This window comes from Antechinus flavipes, chromosome X (genome assembly GCF_016432865.1).
Source record: "Antechinus flavipes isolate AdamAnt ecotype Samford, QLD, Australia chromosome X, AdamAnt_v2, whole genome shotgun sequence".
NCBI lineage: Eukaryota > Metazoa > Chordata > Mammalia > Dasyuromorphia > Dasyuridae > Antechinus > Antechinus flavipes.
This window is the reverse complement of record NC_067404.1, coordinates 85378377-85405757: the sequence shown is the minus strand read 5'-3', so window position 1 is coordinate 85405757 and position 27381 is coordinate 85378377. Positions and strand designations below refer to the sequence as shown.

General features: G+C 44.6%; 1 protein-coding gene across 1 annotated transcript in view; it reads right to left on the bottom strand.

The window, feature by feature from the left end:
- The window catches only part of PPP1R3F (protein phosphatase 1 regulatory subunit 3F), a 31763-nt gene extending 7594 nt beyond the window's left edge, over positions 1–24169 (bottom strand). Inside the window, exons 1-3 of the mRNA XM_051968033.1 lie at positions 23220–24169; positions 876–931; positions 196–278 (exon numbers count right to left, since the gene is read on the bottom strand). Coding sequence (XP_051823993.1) covers positions 196–278; positions 876–931; positions 23220–24154 — 1074 coding nt within the window. The 5' untranslated portion in view covers positions 24155–24169. The remainder of the gene's footprint in view (positions 1–195; positions 279–875; positions 932–23219) is intronic.
- Positions 24170–27381: the final 3212 nt, after the last annotated feature.

The following is a 27381-nucleotide window of genomic DNA, read 5'->3' as shown; positions in this document are numbered from 1 at the left end:
CAGGCTGACCTGTTGGAAGAGCTGAGAACACAGCAGCCTGGGAATTGTTTCTCCATGTGGATGGGGACCAGCTCCCCTGGGTGCCCTTTTAGCCCTGGGCATCCTGGAAGGTCACCAAGGTCAGGCCAATATCTATCTACCAGGGATCTGTAGGTGTACGTAGCTAACGAGATGGGATGCTACTGAGTCTCTTACCTGTATTATTTGTGGCCCTGGTTGGAGTGGTAAAGATGTTACTAATATGCTCTCTGACCCCCTGTCCCCGTCATCAGAACATTCTGCAAGAGTGAAAAAAAGGTAGGGAGAGGAGAGGTCATGCTGCATTTCTGTGACTTCAGGTCAACAGATTGTCACAAACTGGTCATTGCGTGAGAAACCCACGGGGGATGGAGGGGACGCAGCCCTCCTCTGCCGGCTCCATGTGGAGAGCCCCCCCCCACCACCACCAAGGGTTGCCTGACCACCTGGTTTTCAAATACCTTTCCCCTCCGTCTTTTCAAATCCATCCCCGACACTCAGTGTCACTGCAACAACCCGTTCTTGCCTTGGCGTCAGAGGCCACTGTTTACTGCCTGTAATCAGCTTCCGATCGGGAGGCTCGAGTGGAAAACCTCCTGGCACAGGCCACCAGAGTGGCCGCCTCTCCCCTCCCTCCCCCAAACGGCTTCCTTGGAGATGCTGGTAGGCCTGTGCCCCACTAGAGTGCTTGGTTAACAGTCTATCTTTTTGGCAGCCAACAGCCAACATTGGCAGGGTCCCCGTTCTACAACTAAGTGATTTCTGAGACTCTAGGTGAATGTGTATAACTCGAAAGGGGGAGATGAGGGGTACCCCAAAACAGGAAAGTGTCACCATCAGACTTTCCCATCACTTACCCACTGAAGAGACAGAGTCATGTACGGTCTCTCTTCTGGGTTCCTCCTCAGCCTGCCTGTGGGAGGTAGAGAGAGGGAAGTGGACACACTCTCCACCTTATAGATCTCTCTTCCTCTACACTCTCCCCGCTCCACATTGTCACCCCAGGGATGTTTCTTAGGCAGACACCTGGCCACCCACGCCCCTCACTGGCACCGCCAGGCTCGAGACCCTCAGAAATCTGCTGTTGTTACATTTAGTCTCCTCTCTCACAGCTCTGTGCTCTGCCCCTCAAACCCAGCTTCTGCTCCCTTACTCCATTGCCTCAACCAACCTCCCTCAGTCCACTGGATTCCTCCCCATCTTCTGAGACAAGTCAGATGCCATCTTCTTCAGGAAGCCTTCCTGACACTGTCCTGTCACCTGGCACTGCTTCATTCCTCTCTTAGGTGCTTGTGTGTATAATTAGATCATTTGCATGACAGGCTGTGCTGAAAACACCTGGCTGACTGAAAAAAGCAGGCTGACACTGACTAAATGAAGCCATTGACCAACAAACGGGTATAGATGGTGGCCATTTCAAGGTCACCAGCCAACTGATTTCATCCCCAGGGCAACCCCACTCTAAGAGGGCACCAGTCTATACCCTCAGAGGACTCCTCCCTGTCACTCTGCCAGGAGCGGGGGCTTCCCTAGCTACCGGCCTCAAGCCGATCCTTTCGTAGGAGCAGAGGGAGGATGAAACACAAGCCAAAACCCCCAAAGCCAGAAGCATGCTGGAGGGGAACAGTTGGGTGGCACAGGAGCTAGAGCACTGGCCCTCTACTCGGAAGGACCCAAGTTCAAAAGTAACCTCGGATACTTTCACCAGTTGTGGGAATCTGGCCTAGCCACTTAACCCCAGTTGCTCCCAAACAACAACAACAACAAAAACAATTAAAAACCACACTCAAATGTGAAAGGGAAGGTTTTAGCTGGTTTCCCATCACCACCAAATCTGACATCCTTGAGGCTCTTGACTGAACTTTATTCAGAGACTCGGATAATTGACTGTTTTTGTTTAACACGATTTATTAAGATGTGGCTGGAGCAAACTGCCACAGAGCAGAACTGTAAAGATGTAGCTGAGGCAAACTGCCGCAGAGCAGAACCCTAAAGAGACTCTTTGACCTAATATCATCATCCTTGTCCCACACCTCCTAAGAGAAGGGATTGCGTATTGGCAAATGGTTAAAATCAATGCTTGGGTGATTGGAGAAACAGGGATAAAGTGCTCAGGTTTGGGGCTGCCCGTTTCATCTGCCATCGTCGGGTCCCTCTTCAGGGATCACTGCAGGGCTCTTCGTCAGGGCCCCAACTTGAATGTGAAGGCTTTAAACCCCTCGGGGCACTTCCAGTCTCAAAAGCTTTTCCAATCCAAGCCCCAGGGAAATAAGAGTCTGAAACAGTGGCCCCAAAGACTCTTTCCAGGCCGAAGCCCCCGATAACAATCAAGGGGAAGGGTTAAGCTGTAGACTCGTCTCTTGATTTCTCGAACCTCGTGCCCGGGCGATCGTCACAAAATCCCAGCATTTGAAAGTTGGAAGGGGTCTGTGTGGCCATGTAGGCCACATTCACCAAAGGAAATCTTCATTACTACAAGCAGGCCAAGTGCCTCAAAAGCAGCCCCTTGCACCCACCCCTGGTTCCTGCCCAGCTCCTCTTCTACACACTTCACTTCAGTCCCCATGCCACTCCTGAGTCTTCTCTTCTCCAGACTAGACAATCCCACTTCCCTCGATGTGGCTGCCCTCCCCTGGTTATGCTGGCTTCCGTCTATGGCACCTCCAGCCGAATCCAACATTCAAGCCCAGCTGGGATGAGTGCGGAGCATGGCAGGACGACTACTTTCTGGTTCTCCTAATGCAAGCCAAGGTCATGTGACCTCGTTTGGGCATTTCTACTAAAACTCTCAGATCTTTTTATTAGATTCAGCTCAATTCTCTAGCCCACAGGTGTCAAACACAGGCGGCACACAGGCCCACGACACTCCAAAGCGAGGTATGGAAAGATGTTAACAAAATAAATCAACAAAACACAGACAACATTACATTTAAAAACGAAGTCAATCATCTGTGGGTGGCAGGGCTCCTTCAGTAGAGATGAAGCAGTGACCCCCTCTTCCTTTATGAGTTTAACACTGCCGTACCACACTGCCAGGGTCTTTCCCTGTGCCGACGCCACCTCCACCATTCTAAGCTGGGTATCCTCTGCACATCTGACGAACAGGCTGCTTATACCTGTATCCGAGTTAGGGATGTGAATGTGAAACAGCAGCCTGGCCCCCGGTGTGGATACCTGGGGTCCGACTTCACTGGGGACACCTCCTCCCATCATGTTGACATGGGGCCGTTACCAAGCAACTCCACTGAGGCTGGTCATCTGAGCCCTCGATCCTCTCCACTATAGGGACAAGCAGAGGGACATGATCATATTCCACGTGAAGCGTCCAGCAAAACGTCCTCTCAGATGGTTCCAAGAGGGAAGGAACGACTAAAATCAGTTCTGCATACTCAGAAATGGGGACAAATTTAAGTCCTGTGGGGAGACCAGAGCCCTGCCTAAGAGATTGTGTATGAAGGACTCCCTCACCCTCCACCACCTTTCACCTAGAGATTTTGGGTGAAAGTCAACACCCTGGAAGAAGAATCATGGAATGAGAAACACATCCAAGCATACGGCAAATTCCTGTTTGAAGTGATGAAACTGAGGCAGTGAAAGGAGCTCCAGGACCCCAGGATGACCCGATTCCTAGTCCCCATCTCACAGGTGACTACTGAAGCCACTAGGCCAACGTCATGTGGCTGAACTGAGGAGAGAAAAAAGAAAGATGGCAATAGTTATATAAGGCTAGATTGTAGATGAATAAGAGAAGGCCGTCATACTTGGCAAAGCCACTGGACGGGTAGTTTCAGTCTCATGTCTAGAAAACGTCTTTCATTTTCTCAAGCCCCGAGTTCAAAAGGGCAGGGTGAATGAGCCTTCTGTGCGTGCTATCTCTTGCCTCTGGGGCCAAATATAAAATTCTCAGGCTTTCTCCCAACGTGGCCCCTTCCTACTGTTTCCCATAAACAAGTACTCTTCAATCTAATGATGTGGGTCTCTGGCTGTTCCTTAAACACATCCATCTACCCCCTGACTGCAGGCATCTTCACTGGCTGGAATGGTCTCCCTCATCTCCTCCTCCGGCCTTCCCTGGCTTCCTTCAAGTTCCAACTCAAAATCCCATCTTCTACAGGGAGTCGTTCCCACTCACTCTTAATATTAGTTGTCTGCCTCTGCTGATTCTCTCCAATATTTCTAGTTTGTACCTAGCTGTCTGCTTGTTGGCTCCCCCTTCTTACTGTGAGCTCCTTCGAGGGGAACTAGATGTGGTTTCTCACACTCCCAGCATTTGCCACAGGGCCTGCTATGCAGTTAAGTGCTTAATAAATACCAATAGGATGACGGCTTTGTTCGGAGCATTTTCAAAGTGCTAACAACCCGCGTCATATGCTCCTATTCGATAAAGTCTACTGGGTTTGAGAATCAAATCCAAACTCCCCGGCCTAACAATTCTGACCCCTCAGTCTGGCTCCCTCCTCCTCCTCTCTTTCCAGACTGCCTTCTGCTTCCTTTCCTTTGCAAAGTACCCGCCGCCCCTCACGGCCTCTTGGAAGCCTTAGCTTCCTTCCAAGCTCAGGTCAAAGGCTTCCGTCAGCACGAAGGCTAACCAGGTTCTCACCAACTCTGCCCCAGACTGCTTTGGCTCGGTCTGTTTCTTTGACGACGCTAGAGCGTGGCCCACGGGAAAGGTTGCAGAGATGCTCGTCCACTGACCGATTAAACGGTCGCATCAGCTTTCCCCCTGCAACCTAGTCCCTTAATTATGGAAACCAAACAGCTGTAACAGCCACCTGAAGACCATTTCTGGCAGTCAAGAGGGGAAAACCTGGCGGTCCAGGGATGAGGGGGTAAGAAGGGGAAAAGGTGAACCAAAAGTAAACTGTGGTGACTTAGGAGATGGTTTGACCCAGCTCCTAGACAGTGGGAACAGACAAGAAAGAGGCAACCACAGAGCTTTCACTTGAAAGGGAAAAGAGCCAGATGTGACAGCTTCTAAAAGGCCATGGAAAAAACAACAATGAAAACAGAAGCACACAGCCACACTGACGAATCCGGTCTCTGCTGTTTCCTCCAAGAGTCTTCTGGGTGCCGGCAGGTCACATTGCTTTTGAGATGCCTGGGCAAGGCAAGCAAAGCAGCTCACAGAAGAAAAGAGAAAATTCAGTTACGTGAAAGGGACTGGGGGGAACCCCACTCCCCCACTGTGGGAGCAGCTCAAGAGAAGGCAAGAAACACTGCCTAACCCCCTACTGTGAGCCAGGCACTGTGCTAAGCACTGGAGGCCGGTGGGTTAGACAGGAAATGGAGAGGTGGCTGAGGGCCCTGGACAACCAGGTCTGTCAGCAAGCCATCCTTCTGAGGATGGGGGAAGGGAATAAGCACCTCCACAGGACCGACTGGGTGTCAGACCCTGTCCTAAATGGTTTTGAGAAGTAGTCTTTTATATTTGTAAACATTCTGTTAGATATTTCATGGGTGGATGGGGAAGGATGGAGAGCAGGCAGACCAGACCCTCTCTTGTCTGCTTCTGTGAATGATTACTCAAAGTCCTTGAGGGGACGACATCTGGGGAGCACAGCCCATGACCCACCAGGTGTTTCTGTTGCCAATTTCTGGGCCTATGGGCTGTGAAAGAGCTAAGCTGGTGATTGAATACTGGACAACCCTGCAGGCAACTTGGGAAAATCGGAATCCGCCCTTCAAAAGAGGGGTCACCGCTTTTCTTCCTCTGCCATCCTGGAGCATCCGGTGCTTTTTGTGTTCCTTTTTTCCTCCTCTGTGGTCAAGTTAACAACCACGGGTATTATTAGTAAAGCTCAGAATTATGGTGACAATCTTTGTGGCTTTTTGGTATGGGATTTTAGGCCTCTAGAAGCTTAGCGGGAGTACAACGGACTCCGAACAACCAATTTTGGTGGCGTTTGCTGTTATAAGTCATGTTAACCTGTATCGGATCACCGCTGTCATGGGGAGGGAGGGAGGGAATGCAAATTTGGAACACAAGATTTTGCAAAGGTTAATGTTGAAAACTCTTTGCATGGAAAAATAAAATTGCGGGAAGGAAGGAAGAGGGCCCAAGAGCTGGGAGACACAGAGGACAACACACATTGACGTAGAAAGCACACCTGACCAGGGCCCGTCCACAACAGCCCAAGCCAGCTTTTCCAAGTTCTGGTAACAAATGGGAGGCTTTGGGGAGGCCTGTACAGCAAGAGGGGAACGTGTACGCAGAGGTATAGCCCTTCACAGCCTTTAGCTTGGTCAGCCCTCACTGCAATCCTGGGACATTGGGAATTTTTAATATACTCATTTTATAGTTGAGGAAACAGGTGGAGACTTTAGTGACTTATCCAGGAACCCTGAGGTCTTCCTGAGCCCAAACCTAACACCAACCAGCCCTTCTTTTAAATTGTTCTTCCCTCTTGAGAGGCAATTGGGATTAAGTGCCTTGCCCAGGATCACACAGCTGCAGAAGTGTGAAGAGTCTGGATTTGAACTCAGGCCCTTCTGCCTCCAGGGCATCTGGCTACCCCCACACCTCCTTTGTAGGAGACTTTACAGCTTGTTAGGAAGTTTGTGTTGCCAAAATCAAATGTTTCCTTTGTTTCCCTTAAAGAATAAGGAACAACACACACACACACACACACTCACAAACACACACACACACTCATAAACTCACACACACACAGAAAACACCACACAAAAATTACACAATACACTCACAAACTCACACACACAAACACACCAAAAAATACACAAACACCACACAAAAATTACATATACAAGAACACACAAATTCTATACACACAAACACTACATAAACTCACATATACACAAACATACCCACAAACATCACACTTATCACACACACCACCCACAAACACACCTACACAAACACACCAGACATACACACACAAACACACCACCCCCACACACAAACACACCACACACAAATTCATACATAAACACACCACACATACAAGTTACACAAACACAAATTCACAGAAATACTACACAAACACACAAAAACACAAATTCACCCACACACAAATACTACACAAACATACCACACACAGAAATACTATACAAACATCATACCAAAAACCACACAAACACACCAGACACACACAAATTACATAAACACACAGAAACACTACACAAACTCATATATACAAATATATCAGACACACAAAAACATACAAATTCACCCAAACATACCACACACAACATACACAAATGACTCACAAACACACCAGACACACACAAACATCCACACAAACGACACACATACAGAAACACTACACAAACTCACACACACAACATACACAAACCTACCAGACACACACAAACTTACACCCACACAAATACACCAGACACCCCTCCACATAAAACACACACATTCTCACAGACACACACCCGTGTATATTTATTCTCTATACACATTCTCTACACACTCACTTAAGACACATACACACTCAAACGCACCAGACATACACACATACAAAACAAGACACACTCACATTCTCAAAGACACATACACACACGTATGTATATTTATTCCTTATGCACATTCCCTTTACACATTCACTTAGATACAAACATAACCATACACACTCATAAAAACTCATACACATACACAAACACACCAAACACACACTCATACACACATTCTCAGATACATACATACAAGAGTGTATATTTATTCCCTATACACATTCCCTTTATACATTTACTGAGAAAACCACACAAAAACACACACACACACATTCTTATAGATGCACATAGACAAATGTGTTATTTATTCCCCATACACATCCCCTTTACACATTCACCTAAGACAGAAACACACAAAACACAAACACAAATATACCACACACACAACATTCGCATAAGACACATATACACATGTGAATGTATTTATTCCCTATACACATTCCCTTTACACATTCCCTCAGAAAAACACACAAAAACTCATACACACACATTCACATACATTCTCAGTGTGTATATTTACTCTTATACATTCACTTAAGACACAAACACACAAAAACTCAAACACAAACACACCAGACACACACAAACATACATTCTCATAGATACATGCACACAAGTGTGTATATTTATTCCCTATACATATTCCCTCAGAAAAACACACAAAAACTCATACACAAACATACTTACACACACTGTCAAAGATACACACAAGTGTGTATATTTACTCTTATACACATTCACTTAAGACACAAACACACAAAAAATTCACAAATACACCAGACACACACACACTTATACATTCTCATAGATACATACACACAAGTGGGTATATTTATTCCCTATACACATTCCCTTAGAAAAACACACAAAAACTCACACATATGCACTCACATATATTCTCATATATACACACAAGTGTGTATAGTTACACTTCATATACATTCACTTGAGACACAAACACACAAAAACTCACAAACACACCAGACACACAAACACATCCACCCTTATACATTCTCATAGATACATACACACAAGTGTGTATATTTATTCTCTATACACATTCCCTTTACACATTCACTCAGAAAAACACACAAAAATTCATACACAAACACACACATTCTCAAAGATACACACAAGTGTGTATATTTACTTCTTATACACATTCACTTAAGATACAAACACACAAAAACTCACAAACACAAACACACCAGACACACACACACACTTATAAATTTCTCATAGATACATATACAAATGTGTAGATTTATTCTCTATACACATTCCCTTTACACATTCACTCAGAAAAGCACACAAAAACTCATACACACACACATTCACATAAGACACATACACAATGTGTGTATCTTTACTCTTTATACACATTCACTTAAGATAAAAACACACAAAAACTCATACACAAACACACTCACACACACTGTCAAAGATACATACAAGTGTGTATGTTTACTCTTGATACACATTCACTTAAGACACAAACACACAAAAACTCACAAACACACCACACACTTATACATTCTCATAGATATATACACACAAGTGGGTATATTTATTCCGTTTACACATTCCCTTAGAAAAACACACAAAAACTCACACACACTCACAAACATTCTCATATATACACACAAGTGTGTATATTTACTCCTTATACAATTCACTTAAGACACAAACACACAAAAACTCACAAACACAAACACACCAGACACACACACACATACATTCTCATAGATACATATACAAATGTGTATATTTATTCTCTATACACATTCCCTTTACACATTCACTCAGAAAAACACGTAAAAATTCATACACAAAGACACACATTCACATAAGACACGTACACACACGTGTGTATATTTACTCCTTAGACACATTCACTTAAGATACAAACACACAAAACCTCACAAACACAAACACACCAGACACACACAAATGCACTCACACATTCTCATAGACACATACACACAAGTGTGTATATTTACTCTTATACACATTCACTTAAGACACAAACACACAAACACAAAAACTCACAAACACAAACACACCACACACACAAACACACACTTATACATTTTCATAGATACATACACACAAGTGGGTATATTTACTCTTGATACACATTCACTTAAGACACAAACACACAAAAACTCACAAACACAAACACACCAGACACATACAAACGCACTCACACATTCTCATAGATACATACATACAAGTGGGTATATTTATTCCCTTTATACATTCCCTTAGAAAAACACACAAAAACTCACACACACTCACATTCTCATATATACACACAAGTGTGTATGTTTACTCTTGATACACATTCACTTAAGACAAACACACAAAAACTCACAAACACAAACACACAAAAACTCACAAACACACCAGACACACAAACACAAACATACCAGACGCACAAACACACACTCTTATACATTCTCATAGATACATATACAAATGTGTATATTTATTCTCTATACACATTCCCTTTACACATTCACTCAGAAAAACACGCAAAAATTCATACACAAACACACACATTCACATAAGACACATACACACATGTGTGTATATTTACTCCTTATAAACATTCACTTAAGATACAAACACACAAAAACTCACAAACACAAAAACACCAGACACACACAAACGCACTCACACATTCTCAGACACATACACTCAAGTGTGTATATTTACTCTTATACACATTCACTTAAGACACAAACACACAAACACAAAAACTCACAAACACAAACACACCACACACACACACACACACTTATACATTCTCATAGATACATACACACAAGTGGGTATATTTACTCTTGATACACATTCACTTAAGACACAAACACACAAAAACTCACAAACACAAACACACCAGACACATACAAACGCACTCACACATTCTCATAGATACATACATACAAGTGGGTATATTTATTCCCTTTATACATTCCCTTGGAAAAACACACAAAAACTCACGCACACTCACAAACATTCTCATATATACACACAAGTATGTATGTTTACTCTTGATACACATTCACTTAAGACAAACACACAAAAACTCACAAACACAAACACACAAAAACTCACAAACACAAACACACCAGACACACAAACACAAACATACCAGACGCATAAACACACACACTTATACATTCTCATAGATACATATACAAATGTGTATATTTATTCTCTATACACATTCCCTTTACACATTCACTCAGAAAAACACGCAAAAATTCATACACAAACACACACATTCACATAAGACACATACACACATGTGTGTATATTTACTCCTTATACACATTTACTTAAGATACAAACACACAAAAACTCACAAACACAAACACACCAGACACACACAAACACACTCACACATTCTCATAGACACATACACACAAGTGTGTATATTTACTCTTATACACATTCACTTAAGACACAAACACACAAACACAAAAACTCACAAACACACCACACACACATACACACTTATACATCCTCATAGATACATACACACAAGTGGGTATATTTACTCATACACATTCACTTAAGACACAAACACACAAACACAAAAACTCACAAACACAAACACAGCACACACACACACTTATACATCCTCATACACATACACACAAGTGTATATATTTACTCTTATACACATTCACTTAAGACACAAACACACAAACACAAAAACTCACAAACACACCACACACACATACACACTTATATATCCTCATAGATACATACACACAAGTGGGTATATTTACTCTTATACACATTCACTTAAGACACAAACACACAAACACAAACACACCACACACACACTCTTATACATCCTCATAGATACATACACACAAGTGTGTATATTTACTCTTGATACACATTCACTTAAGACACAAACACACAAAAACTCACAAACACAAACACACCAGACGCACACAAACACACTCACACATTCTCATAGATACATACATACAAGTGGGTATATTTATTCCCTTTATACATTCCCTTAGAAAAACTCACACACACTCACAAACATTCTCATATATACACACAAGTGTGTATATTTACTCTTGATACACATTCACTCAAGACACAAACACACAAAAACTCACAAACATAAACACACCAGACACACAAACACACACACTTATACATTCTCATAGATACATATACAAATGTGTATATTTATTCTCTATACACATTCCCTTTACACATTCACTCAGAAAAACACGCAAAAATTCATACATAAACACACACATTCACATAAGACACATACACACATGTGTGTATATTTACTCCTTAGACACATTCACTTAAGATACAAACACACAAAAACTCACAAACACAAACACACCAGACACACACAAACGCACTCACACATTCTCAGACACATACACACAAGTGTGTATATTTACTCTTATACACATTCACTTAAGACACAAACACACAAACACAAAAACTCACAAACACACCACACACACATACACACTTATACATCCTCATATACACACACAAGTGGGTATATTTACTCTTTATACACATTCACTTAAGACACAAACACACAAACACAAAAACTCACAAACACAAACACACCACACACACACACACTTATACATCCTCATAGACACATACACACAAGTGTGTATATTTACTCTTATACACATTCACTTAAGACACAAACACAAACACACAAACACAAAAACTCACAAACACACCACACACACACATACTTATACATCCTCATAGATATACACACACAAGTGGGTATATTTACTCTTATACACATTCACTTAAGACACAAACACACAAACACAAAAACTCACAAACACAAACACACCACACACACACACTTATACATCCTCATAGATACATACACACAAGTGTGTATATTTACTCTTGATACACATTCACTTAAGACACAAACACACAAAAACTCACAAACACAAACACACCAGACGCACACAAACACACTCACACATTCTCATAGATACATACATACAAGTGGGTATATTTATTCCCTTTATACATTCCCTTAGAAAAACACACAAAAACTCACACACACTCACAAACATTCTCATATATACACACAAGTGTGTATATTTACTCTTGATACACATTCACTCAAGACACAAACACACAAAAACTCACAAACACAAACACACCAGACACACAAACACACACACTTATACATTCTCATAGATACATATACAAATGTGTATATTTATTCTCTATACACATTCCCTTTACACATTCACTCAGAAAAACACGCAAAAATTCATACACAAACACACACATTCACATAAGACACATACACACATGTGTGTATATTTACTCCTTAGACACATTCACTTAAGATACAAACACACAAAAACTCACAAACACAAACACACCAGACACACACAAACGCACTCACACACATTCTCAGACACATACACACAAGTGTGTATATTTACTCTTATACACATTCACTTAAGACACAAACACACAAACACAAAAACTCACAAACACACCACACACACATACACACTTATACATCCTCATATACACACACAAGTGGGTATATTTACTCTTTATACACATTCACTTAAGACACAAACACACAAACACAAAAACTCACAAACACAAACACACCACACACACACACACTTATACATCCTCATAGACACATACACACAAGTGTGTATATTTACTCTTATACACATTCACTTAAGACACAAACACACAAACACAAAAACTCACAAACACACCACACACACACATACTTATACATCCTCATAGATATACACACACAAGTGGGTATATTTACTCTTATACACATTCACTTAAGACACAAACACACAAACACAAAAACTCACAAACACAAACACACCACACACACACACTTATACATCCTCATAGATACATACACACAAGTGTGTATATTTACTCTTGATACACATTCACTTAAGACACAAACACACAAAAACTCACAAACACAAACACACCAGACGCACACAAACACACTCACACATTCTCATAGATACATACACACAAGTGGGTATATTTATTCCCTTTATACATTCCCTTAGAAAAACACACAAAAACTCACACACACTCACAAACATTCTCATATATACAGTATATTTACTCTTGATACACATTCACTCAAGACACAAACACACAAAAACTCACAAACACAAACACACCAGACACACAAACACACACACTTATACATTCTCATAGATACATATACAAATGTGTATATTTATTCTCTATACACATTCCCTTTACACATTCACTCAGAAAAACACGCAAAAATTCATACACAAACACACACATTCACATAAGACACATACACACATGTGTGTATATTTACTCCTTAGACACATTCACTTAAGATACAAACACACAAAAACTCACAAACACAAACACACCAGACACACACAAACGCACTCACACATACATTCTCATAGATATATACACACGAGTATGTATATTTACTCTTATACACATTCACTCAAGACACAAACACACAAACACAAAAACTCACAAACACACCACACACACATACACACACTTATACATTCTCATAGATACATACACACAAGTGGGTATATTTACTCTTGATACACATTCACTTAAGACACACACAAAAACTCACAAACACAACCACACCAGACACACACAAACGCACTCACACATTCTCATAGACACATACACACAAGTGTGTACATTTACTCTTATACACATTCACTTAAGACACAAACACACAAACACAAAAACTTGTCACAAACACACCACACACACACACACACTTATACATCCTCATAGATACATACACACAAGTGGGTATATTTACTCTTGATACACATTCACTTAAGACACAAACACACAAAAACTCACAAACACAAACGCACTAGACACACAAACACACACACTTATACATTCTCATAGATACATATACAAATGTGTATATTTATTCTCTATACACATTCCCTTTACACATTCACTCAGAAAAACACGCAAAAATTCATACACAAACACACACATTCACATAAGACACATACACACATGTGTGTATATTTACTCCTTAGACACATTCACTTAAGATACAAACACACAAAAACTCACAAACACAAACACACCAGACACACACAAACGCACTCACACATACATTCTCATAGATACATACACACGAGTATGTATATTTACTCTTATACACATTCACTCAAGACACAAACACACAAACACAAAAACTCACAAACACACCACACACACATACACACACTTATACATTCTCATAGATACATACACACAAGTGGGTATATTTACTCTTGATACACATTCACTTAAGACACACACAAAAACTCACAAACACAACCACACCAGACACACACAAACGCACTCACACATTCTCATAGACACATACACACAAGTGTGTACATTTACTCTTATACACATTCACTTAAGACACAAACACACAAACACAAAAACTTGTCACAAACACACCACACACACACACTTATACATCCTCATAGATATATACACACAAGTGGGTATATTTACTCTTGATACACATTCACTTAAGACACAAACACACAAAAACTCACAAACACAAACGCACTAGACACACAAACACACACACTTATACATTCTCATAGATACATATACAAATGTGTATATTTATTCTCTATACACATTCCCTTTACATTCACTCAGAAAAACACGCAAAAATTCACACACAAACACACACATTCACATAAGACACATACACACATGTGTGCATATTTACTCCTTAGACACATTCACTTAAGATACAAACACACAAAAACTCACAAACACAAACACACCAGACACACACAAACGCACTCACACATAATTCTCATAGATACATACACACAAGTATGTATATTTACTCTTATACACATTCACTCAAGACACAAACACACAAACACAAAAACTCACAAACATACCACACACACATACACACACTTATACATTCTCATAGATACATACACACAAGTGGGTATATTTACTCCTTAGACACATTCACTTAAGATACAAACACACAAAAACTCACAAACACAAACACACCAGACACACACAAACGCACTCACACATTCTCATAGACACATACACACAAGTGTGTATATTTACTCTTATACACATTCACTTAAGACACAAACACACAAACACAAAAACTTGTCACAAACACACCACACACACACACTTATACATCCTCATAGATACATACACACAAGTGGGTATATTTACTCTTGATACACATTCACTTAAGACACAAACACACAAAAACTCACAAACACAAACACACCAGATGCACACAAACACACTCACACATTCTCATAGATACATACATACAAGTGGGTATATTTATTCCCTTTATACATTCCCTTAGAAAAACACACAAAAACACACACACACACTCACAAACATTCTCATATATACACACAAGTGTGTATATTTACTCTTGATACACATTCACTCAAGACACAAACACACAAAAACTCACAAACACAAACACACCAGACGCACACAAACACACTCACACATTCTCATAGATACATACATACAAGTGGGTATATTTATTCCCTTTATACATTCCCTTAGAAAAACACACAAAAACTCACACACACACTCACAAACATTCTCATATATACACACAAGTGTGTATATTTACTCTTGATACACATTCACTCAAGACACAAACACACAAAAACTCACAAACACAAACACACCAGACACACAAACACACACACTTATACATTCTCATAGATACATATACAAATGTGTATATTTATTCTCTATACACATTCCCATTACACATTCACTCAAAAACACGCAAAAATTCATACACAAACACACACATTCACATAAGACACATACACACATGTGTGTATATTTACTCCTTATACACATTCACTTAAGATACAAACACACAAAAACTCACAAACACAAACACACCGGACACACACAAACGCACTCACACATTCTCATAGACACATACACACAAGGGTGTATATTTACTCTTATACACATTCACTTAAGACACAAACACACAAACACAAAAACTCACAAACACACCACACACACATACACACACTTATACATTCTCATAGATACATACACACAAGTGGGTATATTTACTCTTGATACACATTCACTTAAGACACACACAAAAACTCACAAGCACAAACACACCAGACACACACAAACGCACTCACACATTCTCATAGACACATACACACAAACACAAAAACTCACAAACACAAACACACCACACAAAAACTCACACACACTCACAAACATTCTCATATATACACACAAGTGTGTATATTTACTCTTATACACATTCACTCAAGACACAAACACACAAAAACTCGCAAACACAAACACACCAGACACACAAACACACACACTTATACATTCTCATAGATACATATACAAATGTGTATATTTATTCTCTATACACATTCCCTTTACACATTCACTCAGAAAAACACGCAAAAATTCACACACAAACACACACATTCACATAAGACACATACACACACGTGTGTATATTTACTCCTTAGACACATTCACTTAAGATACAAACACACAAAAACTCACAAACACAAACACACCAGACACACACAAACGCACTCACACATTCTCATAGACACATACACACAAGTGTGTATATTTACTCTTATACACATTCACTTAAGACACAAACACACAAACACAAAAACTCACAAACACACCACACACACATACACACACTTATACATTCTCATAGATACATACACACAAGTGGGTATATTTACTCTTTATACACATTCACTTAAGACACAAACACACAAAAACTCACAAACACAAACACACCAGACGTACACAAACGCACTCACACATTCTCATAGACACATACACACAAGTGTGTATATTTACTCTTATACACATTCACTTAAGACACAAACACAGAAACACAAAAACTCACAAACACAAACACACCACACACACATATACACACACTTATACATTCTCATAGATACATACACACAAGTGGGCATATTTATTCCCTATACACATTCCCTTTACACATTCACTCAGAAAAACACTCATACACAAACACACACTCACACACATTCTCAAAGATACACACAAGTGTGTATATTTACTCTTATACACATTCACTTAAGACACAAACACAAACACAAACACACCACACACACACTCACACATTCTCATAGATACATACATACAAGTGGGTATATTTATTCCCTTTATACATTCCCTTAGAAAAACACACAAAAACTCACACACACACTCACATTCTCATATATACACACAAGTGTGTATGTTTACTCTTGATACACATTCACTTAAGACAAACACACAAAAACTCACAAACACAAACACACAAAAACTCACAAACACACCAGACACACAAACACAAACATACCAGACACACAAACACACACACTTATACATTCTCATAGATACATATACAAATGTGTATATTTATTCTCTATACACATTCCCTTTACACATTCACTCAGAAAAACACGCAAAAATTCATACACAAACACACACATTCACATAAGACACATACACACATGTGTGTATATTTACTCCTTATACACATTCACTTAAGATACAAACACACCAAAACTCACAAACACAAACACACCAGACACACACACACACACACTTATACATTCTCATAGATACATGCACACATTTGTGTATATTATTCCCTTTACACATTCCCTCAGAAACACACACAAAAACTCTTACACAAACACACTCATATACATTCTCATATATACACACAAGTGCGTATATTTACTCCTTATACACATTCACTTAAGACACTTAAGACACTTAAAACACAAACACCAGACACACATAAACACACTCACACATTCTCATAGATACATACACAGAAGTGGGTATATTTATTCCCTATACAAATTCCCTTTACACATTCCCTTAAGACACAAACACAAATATACCAGACACACACACATTCTCATAGACACATACACACATGTGTATATTTATTCCGTATACACATTCACTGAGACACATACAAACACACCAGACCCACGCACACACAAAACAGAAACACACACACATTCTCATAGATACCTATACGCAAGTGTGCATATTCCCTATACACATTCACTTAAGAGACACACACACACATACGTACGCACACATACACGCGCGGTGTGGGGGGATTCTCTGTGCATATGCACATTGACAACTCAAATTCACAGGCTTAAGAATTGAGCACTGGCTGAAGGTCAAAAAGCCGCTGGAGGCCCTGCCTGCCCATGCCAGGCCATCCTCCACTCCTGGTAAGTAGCAAACGAGCTGGACCAGGGCCTACAGCATAACATCCCAGAACCGCTCTAATTCCAGATCATGAGTGGGCACTTGGTCCTACCCAGATGATACCAGAGTTCCCTCCCACAGCCTGCCTCGAAGCTCAAAGCCCCCCCGAGTTCCAATGGAAGAGCCCCAGGACAGCAGAGACAGAGGCCCTTTCTCTGTCCCAATCCTGGTGAGGTCAGCTTTGGGGCCACTGCCTCCTAGATGTCCTAGCGTCCAAGCTGCACCACACTTGTGCTGAGAGAGACTCCAGCTCTGACACTTCCTCTGGAGTGGAGGGCTTCTCTTCCCCATTACCTCCATTTGAGAGATAATTGAAGGCCTTCCTAAGCAACCGAAGTGCTCTAGAAATGGGGGTTCCTCCTACTGGAATCCCATGCTAAAACCAAGCTCTTTTTGCCAACTCCCACGTTTAGTTGCCTCAGGACAATGTTTCTAATGCCTTTATGGCCCCCAGTTTAGCGGCAGCTCATGTCCTCCCAAGCTAGAGTGGTCTCTAAAAAGCTTTCGAATACCCCCCCTTCACATTTCCAGCACAAGAAACTAAGCCCTCCTGACCTGCACCTCAATGGGCACCCCCAGCTCATGGTGACTGAGCACTACTTGAGAAGCTTAGAGGCCCCAAGGCCTCCCAAAGTGGCCCATTTCACAGGGAGAGAGCTCAGCCATCTTTGTTATTCCTCAGTCTGGCTTCTGGGGTCAAGAGGAACGGGCATGATCCTTCTTCCCCAACCATAACGGAAGCCCTTTCCTTTCCCAACTGAAATCTTCCTGCTCCAGGATATGGCTCAGATCTAGGCCCCCCTAGAAAGCCTTCCCTGCTTTCCCCCAACATCCACATTCCTCTCATCTAAGATTCAGGTGGAATTTGGGCCGGGCCATTTGGCATCTTAAAGTATTCAGGGGGTCAAGTATATAACCAATATTCAGTTAACAGTGAATAAATACCCAGTACAGAGTTGAGATAAGATTAAGCCCCCCATCCCACTTCAACAAACTCCTAGTGTGTGTGTGGGGCGGCACACACAGGGCCCCTGGACTACACGATATTACATTTTAATTAAGTGCACTGGAATGGTCTGGAACAAAGCACTCCTCGGGTCACTGACGTAGGAGGGAGGCTTTAAAGGGTGACTAGGCATCCAAGAGACAGTTTAGGGAACGGTACTGGCAAAGGCCTGGGCTCAGGGGAGCCCCCACGCATGTAACAGGATGAGGCCGATGGGAAGACACCCCGAAACATCAGGGAGAAGGGTTTGGTGGCTTCCCTGGGGATGTTTGGCTAGGTGAGCCAACAGATAGGAGCCACTGAGCCTGAGCACCAATGCTGCCTCACACACTTCCTAGTTGTGCGATCATGTGCCTCGGTCTCCTCATTTGTAAAATCACACCTACCTCCAAGGGTCAGGATCAAGTATGGGACTGTACCAGCGTTGATTTTTATTGGACACTGTCAAACTGAGTCTCCTCGCTTTCCCTGGGTGGTCATCAATTAACTGGGCCGAACAACTGGCATCCCATCCTCCTTGTCAAAGGGCAGTCCATGAGCATTCTCTCAGCTCCCTTGCAGGCATGACCTGGGGCTAACAAGATGGCCCCAGAATGTCTCTGGACCCGGGAAACAAAATGAGTCCTTGCAGAGTTTTTACAAAAGGGAGGTTAGGGCTTAGCATAGAAGCAGACATGGCTCAGCATGGGAGAGCTGGAAGAAGCCTTCAAAAGGCTCGCACAGCTTGGGTCCAAACTCCAACTCCGACCCAGATCTGTCTCCCGGATCCAGTGTCAAACGGGCTCCAAAGTACACACTGACTCGGTCAAACAAACGAGGATATACCACGCTGGCTTTCTAATATTCACGGACTCCTGAAACTGCCACCCAGCTACAAGAGCTGACCCAACTGAGCACTGGCCTGAGCCGAGAGGACCACAACAGGCTCTAGGGGTGCTCAAGCGCTGGACTGCACTGGTCTAAGCTGACTATCCTCCCTTTTCTTCTCACTCCCGTCCCTTTAGAAAACAATTGGGAACTGAAAGGGCTTGTCAAGGTCATCTAGGACAATTCCTTCATGTGAGGAGAAGGAGAGGAAGATCTACAGGCCGGGGAAGATTCGCTCCAGCTCCTCAGGCTGGAAGCCAGGAGTTTCTGATGCCAAATCCAACTCTGCTGTGTCATAAGTGCCTAGTCTGAGCTCACCCCTGCCCCCAAAGGCTCCCATCTTTCAGTACCTCTTATTACGTTAGGGCTGAGGAATGGAGATAGCTCATGTAGGTGGCCCTAAAAAGACAATACAAAGTCAATCACCCCCATTTTAAGGATAGGAAAAATGAGACAAAGAAGGAATCTGCCTAAGGTTTCCCTGGTAGACAAGAACTTAAGTTATTGGACTTCTGGGTTCCACTTTTGCAAACCATTCTGGCAAGGGCCCAGCACACGGTAACCGCACTAGACAGGCAGGCTGACCCCACACAGGCCAAGTTCTCCCTTCCTTCTCAGGGCTAGGCCATTTCCCATTGCTCTCTCCAGCTGTGTACCCAGAGCTACTGAGCCGAATATGACATAAGCCACCCATCGTGCATTTTCTGGTCTCAACACCTTCCTCCTGGTCAGCCCCTTAAAGGCGGCCCTACCCTCACCTTGTCTGAGGCCCCTCAGAATATATAGCATTCCAGTGACACTTTGGTGACCACAGGGCCCCATCTTTACTCTGCTCCCTAAGGTCTAAATGTTGGTTTGACTAGTTATCTCTGCATATATGACATCCTCAGAGTATAGGGGGGGGAGGGAGAACCAGACTAGTGACTTTGTCACTGGGAGGAGATGCCCTCCAGCCAATGAGGAAATCTGTTTCACTCAGTCCAGCCATTCTAAGTAATTTACAGTTGCTGTGAATTCAAGCAACAGGGAACCAGGGCGAAATATCCATGGGAAACGTTGAACGAAATCAATAAAAATATATTAATACGACATAGACAATGTGAATTTTTGTTTTGTAAGTCAACGTGCAGCCAATAGTGATCCCTTTGTATTCAAGTTTGATACTGCCTGCCAAGACCATTAAGAGGCTAAGTAACCTCCCTAAGTCACAGAACCAGCAGAACCTGGGACTTTAAGGCCAGGACTCTATCCACTATACCACTCTGCCTGTCACGTTACAAAAGAATGAGAGTCCAAATGGAAGCCAGTGATCTGCGTGGGTTAGTTCTCAAACGTGTCAGCCTGGCACACACTGACCATGACGCTTGCCCATTCATACTGAGAAGGAAAGGCTTTGAGTGCAGGACTGGGCACGGGCTCATCCTCGAGCAGGCCTAAATCCCAGAGTTGGTCAGTGAAGGACAAACTTCTGTAACCACTCCACCATAAAGCAGCACTTGGTGTTGGGATCAGCCACAATGACTGATAAAGCTCAAAAACATCGAATGTGTGGCTGTATGTTCGTTAAAGCTGGTTTTCTCAGCCACTACTGGGCACAACTTTCCCACCGGCCGCTATCGCTATATATAATTCCAAGAGAAAATTGGCACAGGGCCTGCTTCTCTTGAGTTCTGCCCTCAGTCTGGGGCCTTCCTAACATTCCTGGCAAGAGGCTCGACATGGTACCAGAATTATGACTCCTAAAAGGAGGCTAGAAAGAACCTCAGAAGAGGAGGAGGCTGACTGAGGCCCCCCCCAGGAGGTGAGGGGCTGCCCAAAGTCCCACCACAGCCAACAGCTCCTGGAACTCTCCAGCTGGGATTCTTTCTGGTGGGACAGGTGGGTCTAACAGTAAGTACCCAAGCATTCTAAATCTTACCAGACAAATGTCGTTCAATCAAACATCCTATCGCTGTCCCTCCCAAAAAGTTCTGCTCAGATCTTGGCTATTTGGACTGGGACCATTCAGCCCAGCTCAAACAGGCAGCTTGAGGTAGCACAACTCAAGCTATCACAGTAGCAATCATCACCGGCATTTAAACAGTGTTTTGAAGCTTGCCAACGCTTCACAGATATTACCTCATTAGATCCTTGCCACCCTTGGAGGCGGATGTTTTTATGAGTCCCCATGTCACAGATGAGGAAACAGAGGCAACTGAAAGACTAAGAGACTTGTTAAGAACTGGTAAGTGCCTGAAGGCCAGTATTCCATCCACTTACTCAAACTTCCTCCCTTTTAACGGGGGTGGGGGTGGACAATAGGGCCACAGCTGCCTCAGAATTCTCAACGGTTTCCCCAGAGCTCACCCCCACCCCCAGGCCCCGAGGATGGAAGGCTCACCACCCTGATGGAAGAGGAAGGTTAGAAGCAGGGGGTGGACACTGGAGCGGAAGTTACCTGTGTCTGACAGGTTTCATACAGCTCTTCAGCTGTTTCGTCTCAACCTCCCAAAAAAGGTGCTTCGTTGGGGGCGGAGAGGGGTGCAACAGGGGCCCGGGAGGCCCGGAGAGGCCCGGCCCCTTGGCCCGGCCCGCTGTCTCCTTCAACACCACCGTATAGTTCTTGCCCTGATTGTTGGCCCAATAAGTGGCCTCGGGTGTCTGGTACCTTACCACGAAGTCAATACGGGCCCCATCCTGCACCTGGGCACCCACACTAGGGGGTTCGAAGGGCAGCTGGAAGGCGAAGCGGTCAGTCTGCCCCCCATCCTCGGGGGAGCTGCTCCCCCCCGGGACATAGTGGGCAGGGTGGTCTTGGAAGGTCAGCCAGCCATCGTGGGTGGCCCGCACGTGCACGGCCTTGTGGTACGAGAGGTTGAGGACTCGGATCAGGCCTCGCAGAACCGGCGCCCGGCCCGGCATCCCGGGATCCTCTGGAGGCAGCAGGTCCTCCAGCTCCACCATGGAGCCCCGAAGGCGCTCCAGCCTGCCCGGGGCCGGGGGCAGCACGAAGCCGGGCAGCAGATAGAAGGGAGGCCCGGGTCCCGCTCCGGGGGGGCTCCCGCTCAGGCCCAGCTCCGGAGGAGACTCGTCTTCGTCGTCCTCGTCCGGCCCTGCTCCGAGCCCCGCACAGCCCCAGGGCTGGTAGCGCCTCAGCTGGGCCAGGGGTAGTCCCAGGGCCTCGTCCGCGAAGAGCACGCGCCGGGGTCCCCCCGAGGGCCGCAGCTGTGACAGCGGGGCCTGAGCCCGGCCCGGCCCCTCCTCCCGTTCGCCCAGCTCCTCAGCGCCGGGCCCTGGGGCTCGACCGGCGGCGGCCGCGGGAGCCAGCGGCCCGGGCTCCAGGGCCAACCCTGCCCCGCTCGGGGGCTCTCCCCGCGGGGCCGCTCGGGCCATGGCGTCGGCGGGGCCGGACAGCCCGAAGCCAGAGAGCCAAAGCGGGGCTCGCGGCCGCGTCCGGAGCCCCGCGGACCTTCGTCAGGTCAGAACCCGAGGCTCGAGCCCGTGCGGGAGCCGGAGCCGGAGCCCGAGGCTGCTGGGGAAGCGCAGAAGAGAGGAAGACGCGGCCAATAGCAGGTAACGGAGGGCGGGCAACTGAGCGCGGCGGACCAATGGAAGGCGCCAGATACGATGGGGAGGCTGGTGCGGGGCGCGCGGGGGCTGACGGAATGGGATATGGGGCCAATGGGAGAAAGTAGCGCGAGGAGTCGGAACTAGGGGGCTGCGGCTCGAGAGAAGGGAGGGGGAGGCGAGAGAGCAGGGGAGTGGGACGGGGAGGGGCAGGGAAAGGAGACGGACGGAAAGAGGGAGGAGTCGGCGGCCCTCCCCGCCCCCCGCCCCCACCTCAGACATCTGCGCAGGTCCAGAGAACAGGCACGTGGGGAAGGAAGCCGAAGCCCCGCGTCCTAGCTGCTGCCTCCCCTCAGTTCCGCTTCACTCCCCCTCCCGCGTTTTCCCCTTCCCTCCCGCTCTTTGCTCTTCCCCTCCCTCTCTCCGCACCCTTCTCCTATCCCTAGGGAGGTTGGCAGTTCGTCCCTACCTCTCCCAGGACAGGGTCTCGGAGCTCTGGTCTTCACGCTCATCCTCTGCGGCCACCTGTGATGGTGGAAGGTCGCCCAGGGAGGCGTCTGTGAAAGGGACTTGGGCCATTGCTGGGGCTGGTTCCAGGGGGGCTGAGACCGGGCAAGTTGTAAGGAGCTCTCGGGCTCTCGAGGAGACAGGGGCGGTGGTCAGGGGGCAACAGACGGCGGGCTCTGAGGCGGGCCCCCTTAAATGAGGTCTGACCGTGCCCTCAGATTGTGAGTCACAATCAGGGGCGTTGAATGGATGAAGCAAACGCAGGCCGGGCAGGGAGGCGGTGGCCCGCCCACGGGAGCCGCCACTTCCCACCCCGCCGTCCTTGACCCAGCGGCCCTTCCGGGCCAGAGAAAGCAGATGGCGTCTCCCCTTTCACCATCCCTTTCTCCTCGCCGGCCACAGCCCCATTCCATCTTTCAAATTGCTCTTTTCTGTCAGATGTGGGGGGTGGGTCAGGGCAACTCGGTGACAGGAATTTCTGTGACTTGGCCAAAGACACCCGGGAAATAAATGAGAATCACAGCTCACTTTAATACAATGCTTGAAAGTTCACCAAACACTCTCCTCACCATGACTCTGGGAAGTGGCTCAGAGTTCTCCCCAATGGGGAGGTCCCACTTCTGGGGGGAGGGGGTCTTCACAATCCACCCTGAGCACAACACTGACAATAATAAAGGATTGTAGCTAATAAGCAGGGCTTGCGTGGATTTTATGTGCCAGTCGCAGGGCTGAATATTGGCCCTAGAAACAGAACCTCAGCCTTTCCTCAAGGAGCTCACAGTCTGGCAGGAGCATGGAGGGAAAAGTCCCGCAGGAGGAAAATGAGATGTACCCACTGAGCTCTGTTTTTAAATGGAGGTCTGGGAGGACCCAGGCTGATGGGATGATAAGGCTTTTCCTTATCATTCATCAATGGGGGGGGGGGGGGGAGGCAGCTAGGGAGCCTTTCAGTGAATAGACTCCCAGGCCTGAAGTTGAGAGGATCTGAGTTCAATTGTGACTTCACATACAGCCTAGCTGGGTGACCCCTGGGAAAGTCACTTCATTCTGCCTCAGTTTCCTCATCTGTAACTTCAGCTGGAGAAGGAATTAGGAAACCACTCCAATATGTTTTGTTGTTGTTGTTGTTGTTGTTGTTGTTGTTGTTGTTGTTGTTGTTGTTGTTGTTGTTGTTGTTGTTGTTGTTTGTTTTTCTTGAGGCCACTGGCGTTAAGCGATTTGCCCAGGGTCACACAGCTAGGAAATGTTAAGTGTCAGGGAAGAGTTGAACTCAGATTCTCCTGACTTCAGGACTGATGCTCTATCCACCACACCACCCAGCTGCCCCACACTCCAGTATCTTTGGGACAATAACCCAAATGGGGTCACAGAGAATAAAACACAACTGAACAACTAGATGACACAAAGGGCTTTCCCAATAAAGAACTTCCTGGGGCATGGGGAGGGAGTACTAAAATGAGGACCCAAGTCTGTATCCTAAAGATATCACAAAAAAGGGAAAAGGACCCCCCAGGTTCAAAAATGTTTGTGGTGGCCCTTTTTGTAGGGGTGAGGAACTGAAAACTGAGTCGTGCTGAGTAAGTTATGGTATATGAATGTTATGGAATAGTACTGCTCAATAAGAAATGATGAGTGGGCTGATTTCAGAAAGCCCTGGAAAGACTTACACGAACTAATGCTGACTGAACTGAACAGAACCAGGAGAACATTGTTCACAGCAACAAGATTATGCGATGGTCAATTCTTCTTTTTATACACACACACACACACACACACACACACACACACACACACACACATATAGCGTTTTATTTTCAAAACACATGCAGTTTTTAACATCCACCCTTGCCAAATCTTGTATTCCAATTTTTTTTCTCCTTCCCTTCTCCCACCCCCTTCCCCTAGATGGCAAGTAATCCAATATAGGTTAAACACATGTGATTCTTCTTTACATATTCCCACAATTATGATGATGCACAAGAAAAGTCAGATCAAAAAGGAAAAAGAATGAGAAAGAAAAAGAAAGCCAGCAAACAACAACCAAAAAAAGTTAAAACATTATGCTGTGATCCACACTCAGTTCCCACAGGCCTCTCTCTGGATGTAGATGGCTCTCTCCATCACAAGATCATCGGAACTGGCCCGAATCATCTCATTGTTGAAGAGAGCCAAGTCCATGAAAACTGATCTTTGTATAATCTTGTTGCTAGGCACCCTTAGGAAGGGGTATGCTCCAGGCAAGTTAGAGCATCACCACCACTCTAAGCACCACCTCCTGTCATATCCTGATGGGGAGAGCCTTGGGATGAGCCATGTTTTTACCACAGTCACCTCAGGGCCATCATCCTGCAAAGAAGGGGCCAGCCAAGCCCACCACCAGCCCCTCACAGAGCAGGAGAGCTAATCTGGCTGCTGTGGCCATGCCCCCGAGGAAGAGTCGGGAGACCGGGCAAACCGTCCCCATTGCCCCTTGACCCCCCTCCTCAGACCTTGCTGGAGACAGCCTAGGACCCGAAGCCCAAGAGGCATAGGTTCTCGACCACCCT